Source organism: Pyrus communis, chromosome 16 (genome assembly GCF_041283825.1).
Source record: "Pyrus communis isolate YQ-2024b chromosome 16, ASM4128382v1, whole genome shotgun sequence".
Classification (NCBI taxonomy): domain Eukaryota; kingdom Viridiplantae; phylum Streptophyta; class Magnoliopsida; order Rosales; family Rosaceae; genus Pyrus; species Pyrus communis.
This window is the reverse complement of record NC_142580.1, coordinates 6,836,669-6,857,374: the sequence shown is the minus strand read 5'-3', so window position 1 is coordinate 6,857,374 and position 20,706 is coordinate 6,836,669. Positions and strand designations below refer to the sequence as shown.

Sequence of the window (20,706 nt, the reverse complement as noted above, 5' to 3'; positions counted from 1 at the left end):
TTATGCCATAGAATCCTAATTTGGTCAATAAATGTTATTACTCATCCTAATTATGATGAGCAATTAAATCCATATGGATATTTTACCTTTCTTGTATCATAAATATTAGCAACATATATAAATTAATTTACCAAATTTAAAAGAGAAAGACAATCTTGTACGGAAAAAATAATATTGTTTGAATTATGTAATTACCTACATACAAATTAATTTACCTACTTATAAAATATTATACTAATAAACCTGCATTTTGAATCATGTAATTACCTACATACAAATATTATACTAATTTACCAACATTTAAATTAATTTACCTACTTATAAAATATTATACTAATTTACCTACATTTAAATTAATTTACCTACTTATTAATATTATACTAATTTACCTACATTTAAATTAATTTACCTATTCCAAAAAAAAAAAAAATTAGTGATATTAGATAATGTTCGAATCTTGTGGGTTTGTGCTTGTAGGCAATTAAATAAACTTTTAATCTATTGCACATAAATCATGTAGGTAAATTAGACCATTTTGAAAGTAAACTAGACCCTTTAAATTTTGGTTTGATTTAATAGGTAAATTAGACTATTTTGTAGGTAAGAATTGTGTGGAACATATAGCTTTTGTTTTGTGTATTAGGGATTGAAATATTAGCCGAAGCTGTTTTAGGTTTATTGTTGTGTTGGTAGGTAAATTAACTTATATATGTAATGCACAAAATCATGAAATTAGTATTATTATTTTTCAATTGGCACGTTATAACAATTTGAAAGTTAATACATTGAATATACAATGAATGGCATGAATTATTTTGTAAAATATATAAAATTAATTAAATGGATATAACAAGTAACTGATCCAAAAACCCCATACAAGTATTAATAGGGGTAGTTTAGGCATTCAAAAAATACACAATTTGAAAAGTCAAACTTAATTAAAGAATTTGTTTAATTGGAGGGTAGTCAATGGGCTTTATTCAAGAAAACAAAAGGAGATGGGTTTTAGTAGAGGAAAATATAGTTTCAAGGGGTAATATCAAATTTTCAGTTATTTTTTTTCCTGTAAAATAAGTCCTTAAATTCATTTTAAATTGCTAATATCATCCATACTATTATATTCAAAGTTATTTTATCCAATTTTTCGGCAACTTAAATCACTTAACACACTTTATGATGTAATACCGTCATTTTCTCGCTATAAGCCCTTAACATTTCTGTTTGGATCCAAATTTACGCTATCGGCCCATACAATCAAGGCCGTTAGATGAGTAAAGTTCTAGACCGTTGGATGATAAAGTGGTTGAGATAATTTTCAATTATTATTAAGGAATAATATTGTGGTTTTAATCATAATATTATCTCTTAATATATATATTGGATTATCTAAGCCTAATATTGGCTATATCCAGCGGGTTGTTTAAAGATAAATGGAGAAGCAAATCATATTTCCAGCAGAAGTACATTTCAAACGGGTTTGAGATGTTTGGTACGACTCACGCGGCAATACTATGGATTAATCAATACCTGTATCAGATAAATGTGAAATAGCGCAATGATGGTGATCGTGATCAACAACGATTTGTGATAACGGCAGAGAAGGATTTGCAATTGATTTGCAAATGGTTTGCATGGATAAGACGACATGAAAAAGGGAAACATTTTGATGGTCTCCACGTGGAAGGCAACCCACGAGTCATGATCACCAAATGGCATGCACCTTTGGAATTTGAGGGATTTTCGGTGGTGCCTTTTTTATGGCCAAGTCCTGTTGGAATGAATGCCTAAGGGATAGGCTTGCATGCTACTTATCTGCATGCTTTGGTTCCAGTGCCGTGAAGCTTATCAAATTGGCTGATGCATGCTAATTGTTTGCTTGAAGTATGGAGATAATGATGACATCTAAAAGATAGGTTGTTGCTTACCTTGAGAAGTCTTTGACCTAGACTCTAGCTGATGAGTATGAATTAAAATCAAATTCTACACAAGTGAAGCCGCACCACACATTTGCTTCTATAAATACAAGGCTGCGAACACCATTCAGATGACCTTCAATTCAGCATATAATTGCCCTGCGCAAAGCCTCTCAAATACCTTGAGATTTTTTCCTTTTCTTTTTCTACCGACATACCTTCAGTTTGGATAAACAGCACTGTGGAGGCACCCGGCGAACACCTTCAGTTTGGATAAACAGCACTGTTGCCGCAGAATCAGCTGACCGAGAAGCACCTTCAATTTGGATAAACAGCACTGCGTCGAGGCCGACTGGTTACCTATCTAAGTCTCAGCCGAGAAGGGTTTTCGAACCCTTGTTGGTAGAGGTCACCTTGCTAGCCCTCTCGGCGTTGTAAGGTGTTATGAATTGCGTTATTCGGCAAACTGGACGCCGATTGATTTTATGATTGGATACTCACAAGTGAGTTTTAGAGTTCGGCATTTCGACGGCCGAACTACATTCACCATCAAGACATACATCACATTTGAGTACCTGTGTCCATATAGTTTGGTGTCGATTCGACGTGCCTATACTCTTTCGAATATAATCACAGTGACCGAATCGGGCGCCGACGATTTGTGAACTTCGCAAAATTAGTAGCCTTGTCTTCAGGCTCTAGAACCCAAGGACCAAGAGTGTTCCTTCCTCGGTCGCAGTCGCAAGATAAAGAAGTCAACAACGCGCTCAACGTGACATCAACGAATTTTACTCCTCGGCCGAGCTCGGCCGACGAGTTGGCACGCCCCGCATTCAACCGAAGAACGTAGTTAGCTTATTAGTTACTCGGCCTGCGCGCCACGTAGGTTTTGTAATTTTTAGGGTCAACAATTTCATATAGATTATGAATCTAACGTCTACTTTACTCTCGAAAGTTAACTCCATATACACTATTTCTTTTTGTAAAATTACCAATCTACCCTCCAATATGTATCATATTCAAGTAACGTGACTTAAATTGACATAAAATTGAATATCGTAGCATCGAAGTTAATATTAGGGATGTAAATGGCAAATTTTTATATTTCAATAACTGATTTTTCTGAAATAAAAGTCTAGGGACCTAAATTTCAATCAGGTAATAATTCCGGGATTAAATTAGCAGTTCATCCATTAACATATAGTCTTCACTCGGTTGGAGGAGAACTGTAAATCAAATCTCACTTGTGGTCAGGGGGTGGCTGAAATGCCTCAATGAGTCTTCCCAGCCCCCAGAAAGAATGGATAACCGTAATTTGCCACCAGTTGTCCCTCCTTTAAAAACAGAAAAACGAGTCTTTGATTTGTTGTATGAGAGTGGGCCTATAGGAGAACCATACGTAGATATGGCAAAAATGACTATGTTATGAACTTTAATAAATTAAAGACCCTGAGTGCCTTAGTGATAGTGTTTGAAAGATCAAAACAAAAGATGCAAAAGAATTAAAAAAAAAAAAAATTGTTGGACTCTTTTTTCCGTTTTACTAATGATATAATCTAGACTAAACAAACTAAAGGAAGAGTCAAGCAATATGTTTTAAGAAAATATTGCTTGACATGAGCCAGAGTTTTTTCATTTCGGGCATATTAATGCTATGAAATTATGCAGCAGTTGATTACTTAATTGATCATAAATAATTTATGTAAAGAGAGATGATCTCTCTAGCTGACGTGTTTTTTTCCATTCCAAGGAGTTACAAGAATCAACATGCATGTATGTATAATATATGGGAATTGTTATAATTAGCCCTCTAATTTGTATGTCTCAATTATTTTGAACAGTCCATCCCAAGAGCATTGCTCCAAGTACATCTACAGCAAACTTAAGCCACTCCTCGCAGTTAGAGAGCCGATGAGAGAGCACACTCGGTGGATTTCGTAAATTCCACAAACGATCAATTTAACATTTCATTTACAGCCACTGCATTTCATTTATGTAAAGAAAGATGATCTCTCTAGCTGACGTCTTTTTTTCCATTCCAAGGAGTTACAAGAATCAACATGCATGTATGTATAATATATTGCATGTCTCAATTCTTTTAAACAGTCACTCCCAAAACATTGCTCCAAGTACCTCAACAGCAAGCTTAAGCCACTCCTCGCAGTTAGAGAGCCGATTAGAGCTGTTTTCAATCGCAAAAATAAAACTTCAACCTTGCTAGTTATTGATATGTAACCCTTGTTAGTCACATCTGACAAAATTTCTATCGTTTGAGAGTGAAGAGACGATAAGTGCTAATGAGAATGATGGAAGAGAAAAGTTTTGCTTTGCAAATTTTGAGAGCACACTCGGTGGGTTTTGTAAATTCCACAAACTATTAATGTAACATTTCATTTACGGACACTGCATTTCTTGAGGATGCCAAAACTAAAGTACAGAACCAACTGATGCTCATTTCTCTATCATAACACAAAGAATCCTACTCACTCCCAAGGTTTACGGAATTGGACAGCCAAATAACACTTGCCATTTTTGTATCTATGTATATTTACCAATTTCTAAAACATAAAAATTACCTTAATGTTTCACGTTAACAAAACTAGCAAAATATATAACCTTTTCTCAAGAATAGCATTCTTTTTGCACAATTTTTTGTTATTCGTGAAAAGAGTGGTTAAAACCATGCTACTTCTGTCAAAAAATGAATGAAACCGAACGTGGCACATATTTTCCCATAGTTCTTCCGGATGATGTCATAAGCCACGCTGATTCGAACAATTCAAGGAGGTCATCTTTAGAGTTGGTTTCACTATCATCATCAGCAACACTACTCTCCACTTCTTCCTTGCTATTATAACCTTTAGGAGTTCCCAGGTGAAGTGAAAAGCTCAACGTACACATTGAAGAAGGGATTATGATGCATAAACCTACCAAACGAGCCAGCAGAGGCAAGCAGCCACACTCATGTCTGTTGGAGTTTTGAGACTCGTAGTGTCCCACATCGGGGAACTTTTAGTTCCCATTGCCATTTATATAGGTCTAGTCCTTTGTTCTAGTAATTAGAATTTGGACCATTTGGAAATGGATTGAAAACTTGAACCTTATGGTTGTGTGGATTAGGTTGCTATAATATAGGCTAATACAATTAATATTAATCAGTCAATACAATTATATTTAATAAAAAACTAGAATTGTATGTGTACACATTATTTTTGAAGTTGTCTTTTTTGATAACTGCCACCATGGGTCCTCTGAATATCACCTTTTGATTTTATCTTATGGTTTATCATCGTAGATCATTGGTTGACTGTTTTTGTTTTCTTCTGCAGTTGCACAGAGAGTTGTGCAAGGCACTCTCTGCAATTTATTGCAAAATAATGTCAATATTTCCTTCTTTGGAAGCAGCGCGACCTAGGAGCAAGTCTGGTATCCAAGCTTTATGTTCATTACATCTAGCACTTGAAAAATCTAAGAATGTTCTTCAGCATTGCGTAGAATGTAGTAAACTTTACTTGGTAGGTATTCCCTCAATATTGCATTTGTAGTTTATGCAGTTATTGACACTCCAACATGTCGACTAAACAACCCTTCTACTATAGATGAATAGATTTCTCTTTTGGTATTTAAATTTGTTTCATTCGTGGTGAGGTTGTGTGTAAATTGTGTTCTTTGTATAATGGTCATATTGTTTTTTTCATTCAGGCTATAACTGGGGATTCTGTGCCCTCAAAATTTGAAAAGGCAAGATGTGCTCTCATGGATAGTCTTAGGCGTGTTGAAGACATTGTTCCACAATCTATTGGTTGTCAGGTAATCATCCTTTAAGGCCCTTTTGCAGTATCTTTTCCTGGTTGGTGCAAATTGCATTCCTTGGTCATGATGTTTTGTGTACATCACTTAGGTGTGTTCTTTTCAGATTGAAGACATTGTTAGTGAACTTGAGTCATGGGTGTAGAGAATGATGCATTGGCTTTGAACTCTTATTCCTTGGACTAGTATTCTTCATAACATCCTTCACCAGACACAATTAGATTTCTTTCTTTCATATAATCTTCTGTTGGCTGAAGATAGTTATAGATTCATGTAGTAGCTTGAATGCTTCTTTTATTGCGTTGAGCGTAGCAACTGGCTTGAAGGATTTAAATACAATCTGTTTAATGGGTAGTTTTTTTATTTATTGGCAATAGTGGGAAGATTTAAGTCAGGGTTACGCAGTATCTGCTTAGATTTCTTCGTGGAAGAGCGGAAAATTGTAGATTTGTCCCTGCAGTAATGGGTGCTTGGACTTTTATTGAGATCAGGGAGACATTGGATTACTTATAATGATCTGTGTTAGATGTTGATTCTTCATTTCTCACTTGGAATGTGTTGAATGGTCTGCGTCTTGTGTGCCACATTTCTGAGTAACATGTCACAATTTTTGGTTCTCTTTTATGCTTCTCTAAACCTTGGAAACTTAAGAATAATTTCTATTTTGTTGATTTTTCTTTTCCAGAAACAAGGAAACGATGTTAGCATCAGGGGTAATTTCGTTGCTGGAGGAAATGATCTCCAATCCCAGTTCTCAAGGACCTGCGGCAGCCCTGTATCTGAATCTCTCCTGCCTTGAAGAAGCCAAGCCTATTATTGGAACAAGCCCGGCTGTCTCTTTCTTAACCCAGCTCCTTCGAGCCGATGTTGAAACCCAATGCAAGCTTGATGCCCTCCACACCCTGTACAATCTATCGCGTGTCCAGTCAAATATACCGAAACTTATTTCAGCTGGTATTATCAGTGGTCTCCAATCCCTTCTTGCGGACTCTGGTGACCAAATGTGGACAGAAAAATGTATAGCTGTTTTGATAAACTTGGGATCAAGTAGTTCTGCCAGAGATGAAATGATGTCGAATTTAAGTCTTATCAGTGCACTAGCAACAATTTTGGAGGCTGAACAACCCATTGAGCAGGAGCAAGCTGTCTCATGTCTCTATATGTTGTGTAACGGGAGCGAGAAATGCAGTCAGATGGTCCTCAAGGAAGGGGTGATTCCGGCATTGGTGTCTATTTCCGTCAATGGCACATCAAGAGGAAAAGAGAAGGCTCAGAAGCTGTTAATGCTGTTCCGTGAGCAGAGACAAAGAGACCAAGCACCTCCTGAGCCGGAGGTGCATCTTTCGGTCGAAAATAGCGACAAGCCCATGTCTGTTCCGGAACCAAAGCCGCTATGCAAATCCTTCTCAAGAAGAAAGATGAGCAAACGTTTTAGGTTTTTATGGAAGAGCAAAAACTATTCTGTTTACCAGTATTAACTCCCACGGTGGTGTAAATTTCAGTGTTGTATCATCGTTTTATTCTTTTTGTTCTTTTGCTTTTGAAGGAGCGGAATGTACAGGACCCTTGTAATTTATGGATTTTGGTTTCGGATTTACCTTTGAGGTAGGAAATACATACATACATACATACATACATACATACATATATATATATATATAGATATGTCTTATGAATATGATTAATTCAAGTGGTTAATTCCTACGTATTCTTGGTTTTTTTATTAATTTTTTTTAACTTACTCGTTCTGATCGTCAGAGATTAAGAGAGTGTTTGAAAAAGTGTGAATAACACCATTCTTTTTTCTTACACGCTATAAAGCAAGACTGCTCACTAATTGACCTGAGAATTTGGCCTCGTACCGGTTAAATAACAATTAAGAAAATTAAGATTTCAATTCAAGATTAATTGGTTATAAGGGAAACAATATAATCTTTATAAGCACATATAAAATCAAATCACTTAGTTTTTTAATGTAAGAAAACACTACATCTTCACACGCCAACTGACGTGATCGGAAACACATACTTATTTGGTACGTACTTTTAAACTATTTAAATTGTTTTTTGAAAAATATCTAAAAGAAAAGTTAAAGTTTAATATCCGAAAGAAAACTCAAAGTTTTACACGATGTCGGACAAAACTCCACCGTCCGTATGACAAATAATTGTCTGTACCCCACACGGGCCATCAAGTGCAATCACCATCACATTTCGAACATGGTAGAAGGCAAGGACAATTCAATAATGTATGCAAATTGATCACCTTTGCTTCTTAGATCTGTCGGTTGGCACCTGTCCATATCTCCATTTTACAATAAAAAACGCTAATATATATTTTTATTTCTTTAATCAAATGTCTAAACTCACATACATATCATGTATAGAATCTAATAGAAAACTCATAATAAAATATGTCCTTATATTCATTATCCTATTCCTAAAATGTGTGACTGATAATCCTTGCACTTTACGCAAACACCCACAACGAGAGAAAGAGATGGATTTCCATTGTATTGGAATGTTGGGGTCCTAATAATGACATTGAATTGTAATGTGAGCAAAATTGAGGTGTCCTTAATTCTTCTCATCTTATTTGTTTTCAACATGTGTTCTTTAAAGTTATAAAAATATGATTTCTTTTGGACCTAAACCAAAAACATTGAAGCCTTTATTTTCAAATTTTGGGCTCCAAATAGCTCTATTTTCATGGTAACTAAAAAGAGGTTGAAGTTCAAATTTTCTTTGTCTTTGTTAACACAAAAATATTTGCTAATTTTACTTGTTTTACTTATATAGTCTATGTATTAGCCTATTCTAACCTATTTTACTTGTATAGAGCCACCCAATTCTAATGAAAACTATAATTTAATATGTAATTAGTGCAAAATTCTTCAACAAAAATGAATTTGAAGTACTTGTTATGTTATTTTATATCTTTTTGTTTTGTTTGGATTATTATTTCAGATTGTAGAGTTTTATTTTCATGTTATTTATTAAATAATTTTATGTATGTATGTAAACATTACGTTACTTCATGCTACATCTCACATCGTCCTGGGGAGTGGATCCTGTAAGCCTTGTATGTATATTCCTATCTCTACCTAGCACGAGGCCTTTTGGGAGCTCACTGGCTTCGGGTTCCATAGGAACTTCAAAGTTAAGCGAGTAGCGTGCGAGAGCAATCCTATGATGGGTGACCCACTGGGAAGTTCTCGTGTGAGTTCCCAGAAACAAAAACCGTGAGGGTGTGGTAGGGGCCCAAAACGGACAATATCCTGCTACGGTGAAGTCGAACCCAAGTTGTGGGGGGGGCTCGGGCCGGGATGTGACAGTCCACTCATGAAAAAAAATCTTGGCTCCACCCTTGCTTGGGTAAGGGCCAAGGCAATGGCGTTTACTATCACAAATATATATTTTTAATTTTTTTTAATACTTGATAAATGTGTTTAAGTGTGAACTTTATAAGTTTGTTGCAAAACCAACAGTTCAAAGCATCAGACCGTCGAATTTTCCAACGGCTGAAGCACGAGGAAGAAAAAGTCAATGGGCTCTGACATCGCCCATCACCGGCAAGCATAGGCCTAAAAAACGTTGGCTGGGCAGCCTAACGAAGCCCATAAATCGACCCTCAAAAAATGAACCGCTAGAGCAACTTTCTGGAGTTTTGATCAATTTGTTAGCCACCACTGACTGCACCTCTCTTATTTGCAATTGCTGTTTCTAGACTATTGTGCCACATTATCTCCATGTTCTTTATCTTTTGTCTACAATTATTTACTGGGGAACAGTAAGTATTTAAACTATTTCGTTTATATGCGTTGTTAAATGGTTTCGTTTTCTAGATGACACACAATTTATCTCTATATAAAAGAGAATGTAAATTTTAATAAATCTTTCATACAGTAAAAAATGCTTCTCGTTTCTTATAACTTTTAAAAAGAAAAAAAATTAATTAAATAAGTGCAAAGTAGTAAAATAATTTTCAAATAAAATTCAAAAGAAACAACCTCACCTATGTAAAGAAGTTAGTGGGCTTTTTTTTATGAATTTATTACAAATTAAAAATAGTAAATAAAATTTTACTTGCGAATTAAAAAATAAAAAATAAATAAAAATACAAAAAGTGGTCAGAATAATGAAGTCCACATGCGTCCTATCACGGTATCACTTCTCAATTTGCATATATACGCGACATTCATCGTCTCTTTCAACAATTGCACCAGAGTTAGAGGTTTAGAAGAGCGAGGAGACAAAGCTCAGAGATGGACATCTTGAGTTGCATACTACTAGGTCTAATGGTTGCATGGATCTCAATTTATACCCTCTATTATTCAATTGGAAGAAGATCATCAGTTACCACAAGGCTCCCACCTGGACCAAACCCACTTCCCTTCTTTGGCAATCTCTTAGAGCTTGGCAACAAACCCCATCTCTCTCTCACCAAGCTTTCACACCGCTACGGCCCCATAATGGCCTTGCAACTCGGCCAAATAACGACGGTGGTAATTTCTTCATCAACCGTCGCCAAAGAAGTCCTCCGAACCCACGACCAATTCTTCTGCAACCGAACCGTCCCAGATGCGGTTCGAGCTTGTCAACATTCCAAGTATGGCATGGCTTGGATACCGGTTTCACCTGCTTGGAGAAACCTTCGCAAAACATGTAACACGCAATTATTCGCCACCAAAATTCTCGATGCCAACCAAGCCAACCGTCACCTAATAGTGCAGGAGCTCATATCTGACGTCAATGAAAGCGCTGTAAACGGTGAGGTGGTTGATATCGGAAGGGCTGCTTTCAAAACTTCGCTCAATTTGCTATCGCGTACAGTCTTCTCTGTGGATTTAGCAGACCCACACAGTGCGACGGCGAGAGAGTTCAAGGAGTTGGTGCGGGGTATCTTTGAAGAGGTCGGGAAACCTAACTTGGCTGACTATTTTCCTGTGCTAAAAAAGATTGATCCCCTGGGGATTCGACGCCGTTTGACTGGTCACTTCCGAAAGATGCTTGACCTCTTTGACCGCTTGATGATGCAACGGTTTGAGTCAAGAAAAGTGCTTGATTATATCATGACTAATGATATGTTAGATACCCTGATAAACAGTAGTGAGGAGAAAAATGAGGATATGGACATGGATGAAATTCAACATCTGCTCCTGGTTAGTTGTCTACTCTCTACCTTCATTGTTCTTGATCTTGATGAATTGATTCTTTGAATTTTATAATATGTTTATACTCAAAATTGCTTAGAGGTAATTGATAATTACTCGCGAGTTGTTACTAGGTAATTATTAGGGTTGTGCATAGTCTGAAATTGGTCGTCTAGCGTATTAGATAGACCAACTTTTTAAATTAAATTTGCAAATGGTATGATATGCCACCAATAGGAAATAAATGTATTAACCAACACATAAGTAATAGTTCAATCCTCAATAACCACATTATATGATTTATAAAATGTAATTTAAAAAATTGATCTTCCTAATATTAACCTTTCTCTAATAGACACACGAATTTCATTAAAAAAAAAAAAAAAGAAGAAGATATAGGTGAGCTGATATAAGTAGGGTGTTTTTTTTTTTTTTTCTTTTAACTTGTCTATCGTCAACACTACTATTCATCACATAAATTTCAGCTGAACAGGGGCGGATTCAAGAAAAATTGTTTGGCGGGTCACCTATAAAAATTTACAAATATTTCTTTGGAAAATAAATAGCTTTAACAATTAAATTATAAGTTCATTATTCATAATTAATGAAAAAAATACATTACAAACTACAATTATTCATTACCAGTGACAATCGTTCATGATGCGATTCATATTTTAAAATGTTGTATTATAACTTTATCATCAATACAAATTTTTTTTTTAATTTTAAAGATCTAGGATTTTAAAGATTTGAGTTTTATATATGCCTAGACTAAAATGACTTGATTTTCTTGTGTGCAAAGCTGCGAATCAGCAACAAAAGAGTTGAACACAACATGTCCTACCCAAAGTTCATTGAGCATTTCATCAAGCAGTTGGGGGACAATGTCTTAATGGCAACTCTAAGCTTTATGTATGCGGGACAAATGACTTTCCACTTCTCTTTAATTGTTCATTACAGGAATTATTTGCTGCCGGCACAGATACAACATCATCCACGTTGGAATGGGCAATGGCTGAGCTACTCCGCAACCCAGAAAAACTGTCAAAAACTCAAGCGGAGCTGAAGCAGATCATTGGAAAAGGAAAACTGGTTGAGGAATCCGACGTTGCTCGACTTCCTTACTTACAAGCAATAATAAAAGAGACCTTCCGTCTGTACCCAGTAGCGCCTTTACTACTTCCCCGAAAAGCCGAAACAGACGTTGAAATCGGCGGGTACATTGTACCAAAGGGTGCACAAGTGTTTGTCAATGCATGGGCCATAGGAAGAGATCCTGGAATTTGGGACAACCCGGACTCATTTGTGCCAGAGAGGTTTCTAGGATCGGAAATTGATGTAACCGGCCAGAACTTTGAGCTTATCCCGTTTGGAAGTGGGAGGAGAATGTGTCCTGGCTGGCCATTGGCAATGAGAATGGTGAACTTGATGTTGGGTTCGCTTATTAACTGCTTCGATAAATGGAAGCTTGAAGATGGAGTTACACCGGAGACCATGAACATGGATCAGAACTTTGGCCTCACTTTACAGAAAGCTCAACCTCTCAGAGTTGTTCCCATGTTATAGAAATATAGAAGAACCCAGCTTGATATCTACTTTCATGTTTCTACCGTATAATTTTAGGAAAACTAATAAAATGGGCTTTAAAACTTTGAGTTTTAACGAAGATGACAAAAATGTGTTGTAAGTGAATAGTACCAGGATTGACTTTTTAGAGTAAAAATGTGGTTTTTCGTTAAAGTGAACAATACCGGGAGTTTTTCGTTAAAGTTCCCAATTTTAGCGATGAACTCCAGTTCAGTCCCCAATTTATCACGTGAGTGAAAGTTAGGTTCCTAAACTATTTTTTCAGAAAAATTAGCCCTTGAATTATAAAAATATGCTAACTACATCCCTCATATTAGATTTGAAACTACTATATTCAAGTTTTTGTCAACTTAAGTCATGTTACTTGCACATGAGATACATTGGAGGACAGATTGGTAATTTTTCATAAAGAAATAGTGTATGGAGTTAACTTTAAGGGGTAAATTAGACGTTAGATTCGCAACCTATATGAAATGTCAAGGGCTTATAGGCGAGAAAATGACAGTATTAACCTCTAAAGTGTATCAATAAGTGACTTAAGTGACTTAAGTTGACGAAAAATTAGATAAAATATCTTTGAATACAATATTAGGGATGAAATTAGCAATTTTTAATGAATTTATGGACTTATTTTAACGGAAAAAAAAAATTCAAATACCTAATTTTCACCAAAATGATAGTTCAAATACTACATCCACACTTCACCCTAATTTTTACTCTTAATAAGAATCATGCTTGTAGAGACATGGATTTAGTTAAATTGGTTACATAAATTTAGAATACAAATCTTGATATTTTGCGATCAGCTGTTCATCTTTTAGGTATTTCTCAAAGATCATCTCTATCAAAAATCACCAAAATCTGATAATTAGACCGTTTAGATTAAATAATAGCCATATTTGTGTTTCTTTGAATCTATTTTCTTCACTACAATTGAATGTCTTAATGATTTTTTATTTATCTAATTCTATGCAAAGATGATCTGTGAAAAGGAAATACACACACACATATATATAACCATGCTTGTGTTTTTTTTTTGTATGTATGTGCTCAAACACCCTACGGGGGCGTTTGTTGCGTCGGACTATCTCGGACTGGATTAGCTTCAATGACTAAGCTGGACTGGCTTAGACTAGACTAAACTGGATTAACTTAGTGAAGCGTTTGGTGCAGTATTGGACTAAGAAGCTGGATAATAACAAATTCTAATATTATTTTATTTAATATATAAATTATTAATATTTTATTATGATCTTATCTTTTTCTCCATATTTTCCTACCATTTTCGTCCCACTCTTTTCCTCTTCTCTCATCGTCCCACCATCTCCCTCTTTTTTTCCTCTCAGACCTCTCAATTCATGTCTCTTTCTCATTCTTGGTCAAACTCCTTATTGATTCCAGTCTCTATTTCTCTGTCCTCCCTCCCTCTCTAGCTATGCGTTGTTCGAACGGAACCTCACGGCTCCAATTTTCCCGACGAGTTGCAAGTTTCCCGATGTGTTTTTTGGCCAACCCTTATTAAATTGGATGAAGTTAGCACCGTCAAAAAATTCATCACCATCCCTGGACCGAGATCTTAGCTTTGCATGCTCGAATTTGTCATGGATTTGAAGAAGCCCAAACAGGCCAAGACTTCCAGGCCATTTTCTAGCCACATTCGACCACATTTTGGCCTCGATTCAAGTACAATCGTAATCTTGTCACTCCCAGCTTCAATTTGGTATATTTTATATGAAAGTTGGTTGTGAAATGGATCTGAAAGAGAGTCGGGAAGTTAATGATTGATCTAGGTGACCGGCGATGATGAGGAGTCTGTCGGGAGTGGTCGTTGAGCATGACAAGGACGAGAAATAGAGGATAGTCTTAGCTAGTCCCATGGTTATTGGGGGGTCTCACTAAGACCTCTTAGTGAAGTGTTTTGTCCATGCTAGTCCCCTTTAGTCTCATTAATGTTAGTCCCAGCATGGAACAAACACAGTATTGGACTAATAGCTAGTCCAGTCCAGTCCAGTCCGAGTTAGTGAGGGCAAACAAACGCCCCCCTTGTATACACCCTTTGTTGTATAGGACAAGGCGCGCCGAATGCAGGCCCTCCATATTGAAGAATTACTGTAGCCCTAGGATTCCAACCGGAGTTTAAAGCCTAGTCCACAAAAGCGATTCCTACAGGTAAGTTGGCTGGCAGCTCAACAACTCCTTTAATTTTTTGACTGAAGCATTGCCCTTACACACACACACACACACACACACACACACATTTATATATATATATATATATATATATATATATATATATATAACCATACTTGTGCTCAAACACCCGACTTGTATACACCCTTTGTTGTATAGGACAAGGTGCGCCGTATGCAGGCCCTCCATATTGAAGAATTACTGTAGCCCTAGTATTCCAACTGGAGTTTAAAGCCTAGTCCACATAAGCGATTCCTACAGGTAAGTTGGCTGGCAGCTCAACAACTCCTTTAATTTGTTGGCTGAAGCATTGCCCTCCCTTCTATTTCTAGTTTCTACTTAACGAAAGACTGGACATTCAGGTTTTCAAAAAAAAAAAAAAAAAAAAAAAAAAGACAAAGTAAAAGGTTTGGTGATGGATGTTCACAGTAATTTAAATGAACTCTTTACAAAGAAAAACAAAAATTCATCTCTTTGTCCACATTTATGACTTTTAAATGTTTTTAAAATAATGAGGAGGTCACATTTTTATATCACATTATTTGCTTGATGTGGTTATGAAAGAACAACGTCTCATCATTTTGTAAATTATGTGATATGTTACTAATAATATAAAGTAAACACATTAATTAATATTTAAATAATAATTAAATCATTAACAATCACGTTATATATAATTTATTAAACATGATTTAAAGTGATGATTACCCTTACATTAACCGCATAATAATTAGTTAACATGTTTGACTTCTTAAATTACTATATCTTGAAGGAAATGTACCAAGCAGATTTTGCGTGGGACAATCACATGAGTGCATGTGTAACTAGCGTAAATCGGGGGGACACTGCTAGGTTTATATGCATATATATATATATATATACATACATACATACATACACACACACACATATATATATATATATATCTATATATCTATTTTTATTTTTATTTTTATTTTTTTGGTCAACAATCGTAACAAATTAAGATCAAGGGTTTGGAGAAGAAAGAGAGAGTAAGATCAAATGGACTTTTTGAGTTGCATGATATTGTTCCTCGTAATCATCTGGATCTCTGTTCATGCTATCTATTATTCGTTTGCGGGAAGAAGGTCAAGTCCCACTATGCTTCCACCAGGACCAAACCCACTTTCCTTCATTGGCAATCCTTTGGAGCTTGGTAGCATACCCCACATCTCTCTCACTAACCTTTCACAACGCCATGGCCCCAATTTGTCTTTACGACTTGGACATGTTACGACGGTTGTAGTTTCTTCATCAATCATAGCTAAAGAAGTCCTCCGGACCCGTGATTAGTTCTTTTGCAACCGAACCATCCCAGATATATGCCATCCAGGCCTGTGACCATGCTAGGTACGGCATGCCCTGGATACCGGTTTCAGCGGCATGGAGAAACCTTCGAAAAATATGCAACTCGCAATTGTTTGCCACCAAAGTTCTCGACGCCAACCAAGCCAACCGTCGCGTAAAAGTTCAAGAGCTCATATCCGAGGTCAACGAAAGCGTTTTAAAAGGTGAAGCCGTTGATGTTAGAAGTGCTGATTTCAAAACTACGCTCAACTTGATGTCGCGTACCGTATTCTCTGTGGATTTGGCGGACCCGAATAGTGATACGGCTAGAGAGTAAGGAGTTGGTGTGGGGTATTGTTGAAGAGATTGGGAAGCCAAACTTGGCTGACTATTTTCCTGTACTTAAGAAGATCGATCCCATGGGAATACGGCGTCGTCTGGCCAATCACTTCCAGAAGATGATCAGCCTCTTTGACCGCATGATCACACAAAGGTTGGTGTCAAGAAAATCACGTGATTATGTCACAACTAAAGATATGTTGGATACACTTACAAACTTCAGTGAAGAGAAAAGCAAGGACATGGACATGGCTGAAACTGAGCATTTGTTTTTGGTTAGTTCCTACCACATATTGTTCTTGATTTGATGAATTAAAAAGTAACTAGGTTTTCTTCGATCATTAATTTTTGTTGTTGCTGGTCATTTACTTTTTTGTTAATTATTAGTTGTGTCGCTATATGTACCTTCTAAACTGGCCATCATGTGCATCACTTGAGGTGTACATAAATAATTGACACTTCACGAGGGCTCTCTATTATTGCCTACAATTCTTGAGGGCTCTCTATTATTGCTTACTATTCTTGAGGGGGTGAAGGACTGTATACACGATTTGTTGGGAGCCTTTCGTATTTAAAGGAAGAATTATTAAGAGCACTAAAATTTAGTGAATGAATTATATCTCTCAATATTATAAGAGTTATATGACAAGTGAAATTTTTATCGGATAACCCTGTCCTCGGGATTTTAATTTTTTTTTCACAGTTGTGCCCTCGTTGACTTCGGCTTTAGCCAGATTTGTAATGATCCATGTCAAAGATAATCTAATAAAAAGGGGGAAGGTGGAGGGTGGGTGTTTAAGGGCCCCAATAATCATATGGTCACTTGAGTTAGTACAAGTAGTTTTTTTCATTCATTATATTAGCCTCATTTAATTTTTTAGAGTTTTAACGAAAAACCCGCAGTATTGTTCACTTTAACGAAAAATCATATTTTTACACTAAAAAGTCAAACCTAGTACTATTCACTTTACACTTTATTTTGTTCTTATCGTTAAAACTCAAAGTTTTCAAGTCCTTTTTTGTTGGAGTATGATTAAAATTGCTTTCATGTCCCGTTTGTTTCAAGATTAGATCTTTATGAATACACCTACTGCAACCTTGTAGGAATGAAGTCTTGACAAAAATGTAGTCTCTTTGCTACGTAGCGTCTTATCAAATTTTAAAAAAAATTCCTTTCTTTCAGTCAGTAGAATAAGAATATATTTTTATGCAATAATATATTTACACTATGAGAAAGGAGGAATAAATTGGTAATAAATTCGTTATTTTGGAGATTTAAATTTAAGATCTCAAACTTACAAATGAAGAAGAACTTCACTACTAGTTAGTGGCGAATAAGAATAATAGTTTGTAATCAGTTTTTCTTCTATTCTCCTCATTTTGATATATTAAAATTTCAGGCTAATTAGCCATTTGGTCAATTAGGATCTGTTTACTGCAGCCACAGATACAACTTCAGGCACATTGGAGTGGGCAATGGCTGAGCTACTCCGCAACCCAGAAAAACTATCACAAGCACAAGCAGAGCTGAAGCAAATCATCGGCAAAGGAAAGCCAGTTGAGGAGTCACACATTGCTCGACTCCCTTACTTACAAGCCATAATCAAAGAAACCTTCAGATTGCACCCAGTCGTTCCATTTCTACTTCCTCGAAAAGCCGAAATAGATGTTGAAATCTGCGGGTACATTGTACCAAAGGGTGCACAAGTATTGGTCAATGCATGGGCCATAGGGAGAGACCCCAACATTTGGGACGATCCAAACTCGTTTATGCCGGAGAGGTTTTTGGATTCGGAAATTGATGTTTTAGGAGGAAATTTTGAGCTTATTCCGTTTGGTGGTGGGAGGAGTATATGTCCTGGATTGCCATTGGCAATGAGAATGTTGAATTTGATGTTGGGCTCGCTTATTAACTCGTTTGACGATTGGAAGCTTGAAAATGGAGTTGTACCAGAGACCTTGAACATGGAAGAGAAGTTTGGCATCACCTTAGAGAAAGCTCAGCCTCTCATAGCTGTGGCCATGCTATATAAAAACCTAGCATGATTTTACGTTATACATTGTATGTATGGGAATGCACCTATAGAACCGTACGTAGTTATGGTTTCTACAAAAATGGCTATGTTGTGAACTTTAATCAATTGAAGACCCTGAGCGACTCTTTATCTTAAAGCAAGCATTTTAATTACAAAAAAATGCATGGGAAATTTAAAAAAAAAAATGTTTGACTCTTTTATCCTTTTTACTGATGATATAATCCAGACTAAACAAACGAAAGGGAGGAGTCACGCAATATTTTTTAAACAATGTTGCTTGACATAAGCCAGGGTTTTTTTCATTTCGGGCATATAAATAATTTATGTAAAAGAAAGATCATCTCTCAAGCTGTCGTCTTTTTTTACATTCCAAGGAGTGACAAGCAACATGCATGATCTTTTAAACAGTCACTCCCAAAAGCATTGCTCCAAGTACCTCAGCGGCACGCTTAAGCCACTCCTCGCAGTTAGAGAGCCGATTAGAGCCGTTTTCATTCGAAAAAATAAAACTCCAACCTTGCTAGTTGTTGATATGTAACCCCTGTTTGTCGCGTCTGAAAAAATTGATATCGTTTGAGACTTGAGAGTGAAGAAACGATAAGTACTAATGAGAATGATGCATAAGAGAGTTTTTCTTTGCAAATTTTGAGAGCACACTCGGTGGATTTTGTACATTCCACAAACCACAAACAATATAACATTTTATTTACAGCCATTGCATTTCTTGATGTGATGCCAAAACTAATAAAGTACAGAACCAACTGATGCTTAGTTCTCTATCATAACACAAAGAATCCTACTCAGCTCCCAAGGTTTATGGAACTGGACAGCCAAATAACACTGTCATTTTTGTATCTACATATATTTACCAAGTTCTAAAACATTAAAAATTACCTTAATGTTTCATATTAACAAAACTAGCTAAATATATAACCTTATCTCAAGAATAGCAGTCTTTTTGCACAATTTTTTGTTATTCGTGAAAGGAGTGGTTAAAACCATGCTACTTTTGTCAAAAAATGAATGAAACCGAACGTGGCGCGTATTTTCCCTTATTTTTTCCGGGCGATGTCATAAGCCACGCTGATTCGAACAATTCAAGGAGGTCATCTTTAGAGTTGGTTTCACTATCATCATCAGTGACACCACTCTCCACTTCTTCCTTGTTATTAACCTTATTCTCTTCTTTTTTTCCAATCCCTCCTTTATTTGTTCCCTTCTGCAGAAGCACTTCCTTGTAAGTAACACCTCTACGAGGAGAAGAAAAGGTATTACCCTTATTAATCTGATCACCACTTGCAGCAGCATTATTCTTATTACCATTTGGGGTAGACCAGTCAGCTTCATGAACCGAACCCGGTCCACCGTTTCGATCAATATTGCTGCTTGTATCAACCTTAATCTCCTTCTCCCTCCTACCGTTTGACAATCTCCAATAGTTCAATGTAGCCGCAACAAAATTCAGCAGCGAAATGGCACGCACCAACGTCCAATCCAAAAACGAAACGTGATGGAAATGTGCCAGGATTTTGCTAACGGCATTGTCAAATTTTCCAGGCAGGGATTCGGTGACTTGGACAAGGTCGTCAATCTTGTCGAACACAATGTGAGAAGGAGGGTAAAATCTCTCGATCATGTCTTCAAGGGCTAAAATTCGACAATCGATGAATGAGAGGATTGCCATTGTGAGCCATTGGTATTGCAAGGCATAAGCCAAGGTTCCGGCCAACGTGACTAGTCTGGCTGCAATTTTTATTATGAACCCTAGCGGTCCATTGAGACCTTGGGCTATGGTGAAGGCTCTATGAGCTACCAGTAAAATTGAAACCGCACAAGTGTGAAATGGGCGTTTTCTGGGACTGATCATGTTGATTTGCGGCGTTGATTCCTGAGAAATTCCAAATTTAATCAGACATGCACATTAAGTATGGTACTCCATATAAAAATGTGAAAGCAAATGTGACACATATGAAAATAATAGTTCAGTTCTAGAACAAACTATCGACATGTTATTGATAATGTGTCAATGTCATTTATTGCCATAAAACAGCGGCCATGTTACCAGTATATTTTCAACAATGTTGATACAATAACGATGCATGTTCCTTTTTTAATAAAGAACATATGCTTTTTGAAGAGAATGTAAATGAAAATGAACATAAAATTAGATTCCGACTTAAATCATCGAGGTTTGAGATTGGAGAGAGATGTTGTTACCTGGGACGCCAAGGATGCCCGGGAATCCATATCATGAAAGTGGTTAAGGATTTTGGTCTTATATTTATTCCAAAGAGAAGTCTTCTACCCTAAATTTGAAAGCACCTGTAAATAGTAAAAAAAAAAAAAAAAAAAAAAAAAACCAAAATCTATT

General features: G+C 36.4%; 3 protein-coding genes and 1 pseudogene across 5 annotated transcripts; 3 read left to right on the top strand and 1 right to left on the bottom strand.

The window, feature by feature from the left end:
• Positions 1–5,147: 5,147 nt before the first annotated feature.
• On the top strand, positions 5,148–7,320 carry LOC148689888 (U-box domain-containing protein 6 pseudogene; annotated as a pseudogene). Of its 2 annotated transcripts, XR_015957867.1 has the most exons (4): positions 5,148–5,428; positions 5,616–5,723; positions 5,830–6,288; positions 6,409–7,320. The product of XR_015957867.1 is annotated as a U-box domain-containing protein 6 pseudogene, transcript variant X2 (transcript). The 2 variants fall into 2 exon arrangements; XR_015957866.1 differs by lacking the exon at positions 5,830–6,288 and having other exon boundaries at positions 5,151–5,428.
• A 2,601-nt stretch (positions 7,321–9,921) lies between these two features.
• LOC137731010 (geraniol 8-hydroxylase) lies at positions 9,922–12,541 on the top strand. Its single transcript, XM_068470048.2, has 2 exons — positions 9,922–10,884; positions 11,836–12,541. The coding sequence occupies exons 1-2, from the start codon at positions 9,988–9,990 to the stop codon at positions 12,439–12,441; spliced, it is 1,503 nt and encodes a 500-aa protein (XP_068326149.2). The 5' UTR covers positions 9,922–9,987; the 3' UTR covers positions 12,442–12,541.
• Positions 12,542–15,613: 3,072 nt separating this feature from the next.
• On the top strand, positions 15,614–18,471 carry LOC137732263 (geraniol 8-hydroxylase-like). The gene is made up of 2 exons (XM_068471571.2): positions 15,614–16,574; positions 17,725–18,471. Exons 1-2 carry the CDS (start codon positions 16,380–16,382, stop codon positions 18,343–18,345), a joined length of 816 nt encoding a protein of 271 aa, XP_068327672.2. The 5' UTR covers positions 15,614–16,379; the 3' UTR covers positions 18,346–18,471.
• A 478-nt stretch (positions 18,472–18,949) lies between these two features.
• LOC137732591 (uncharacterized) lies at positions 18,950–20,582 on the bottom strand. Its single transcript, XM_068471906.2, has 2 exons — positions 20,553–20,582; positions 18,950–20,223 (listed from the first exon to the last, which is right to left on the bottom strand). Exons 1-2 carry the CDS (start codon positions 20,580–20,582, stop codon positions 19,348–19,350), a joined length of 906 nt encoding a protein of 301 aa, XP_068328007.2. The 3' UTR covers positions 18,950–19,347.
• Positions 20,583–20,706: the final 124 nt, after the last annotated feature.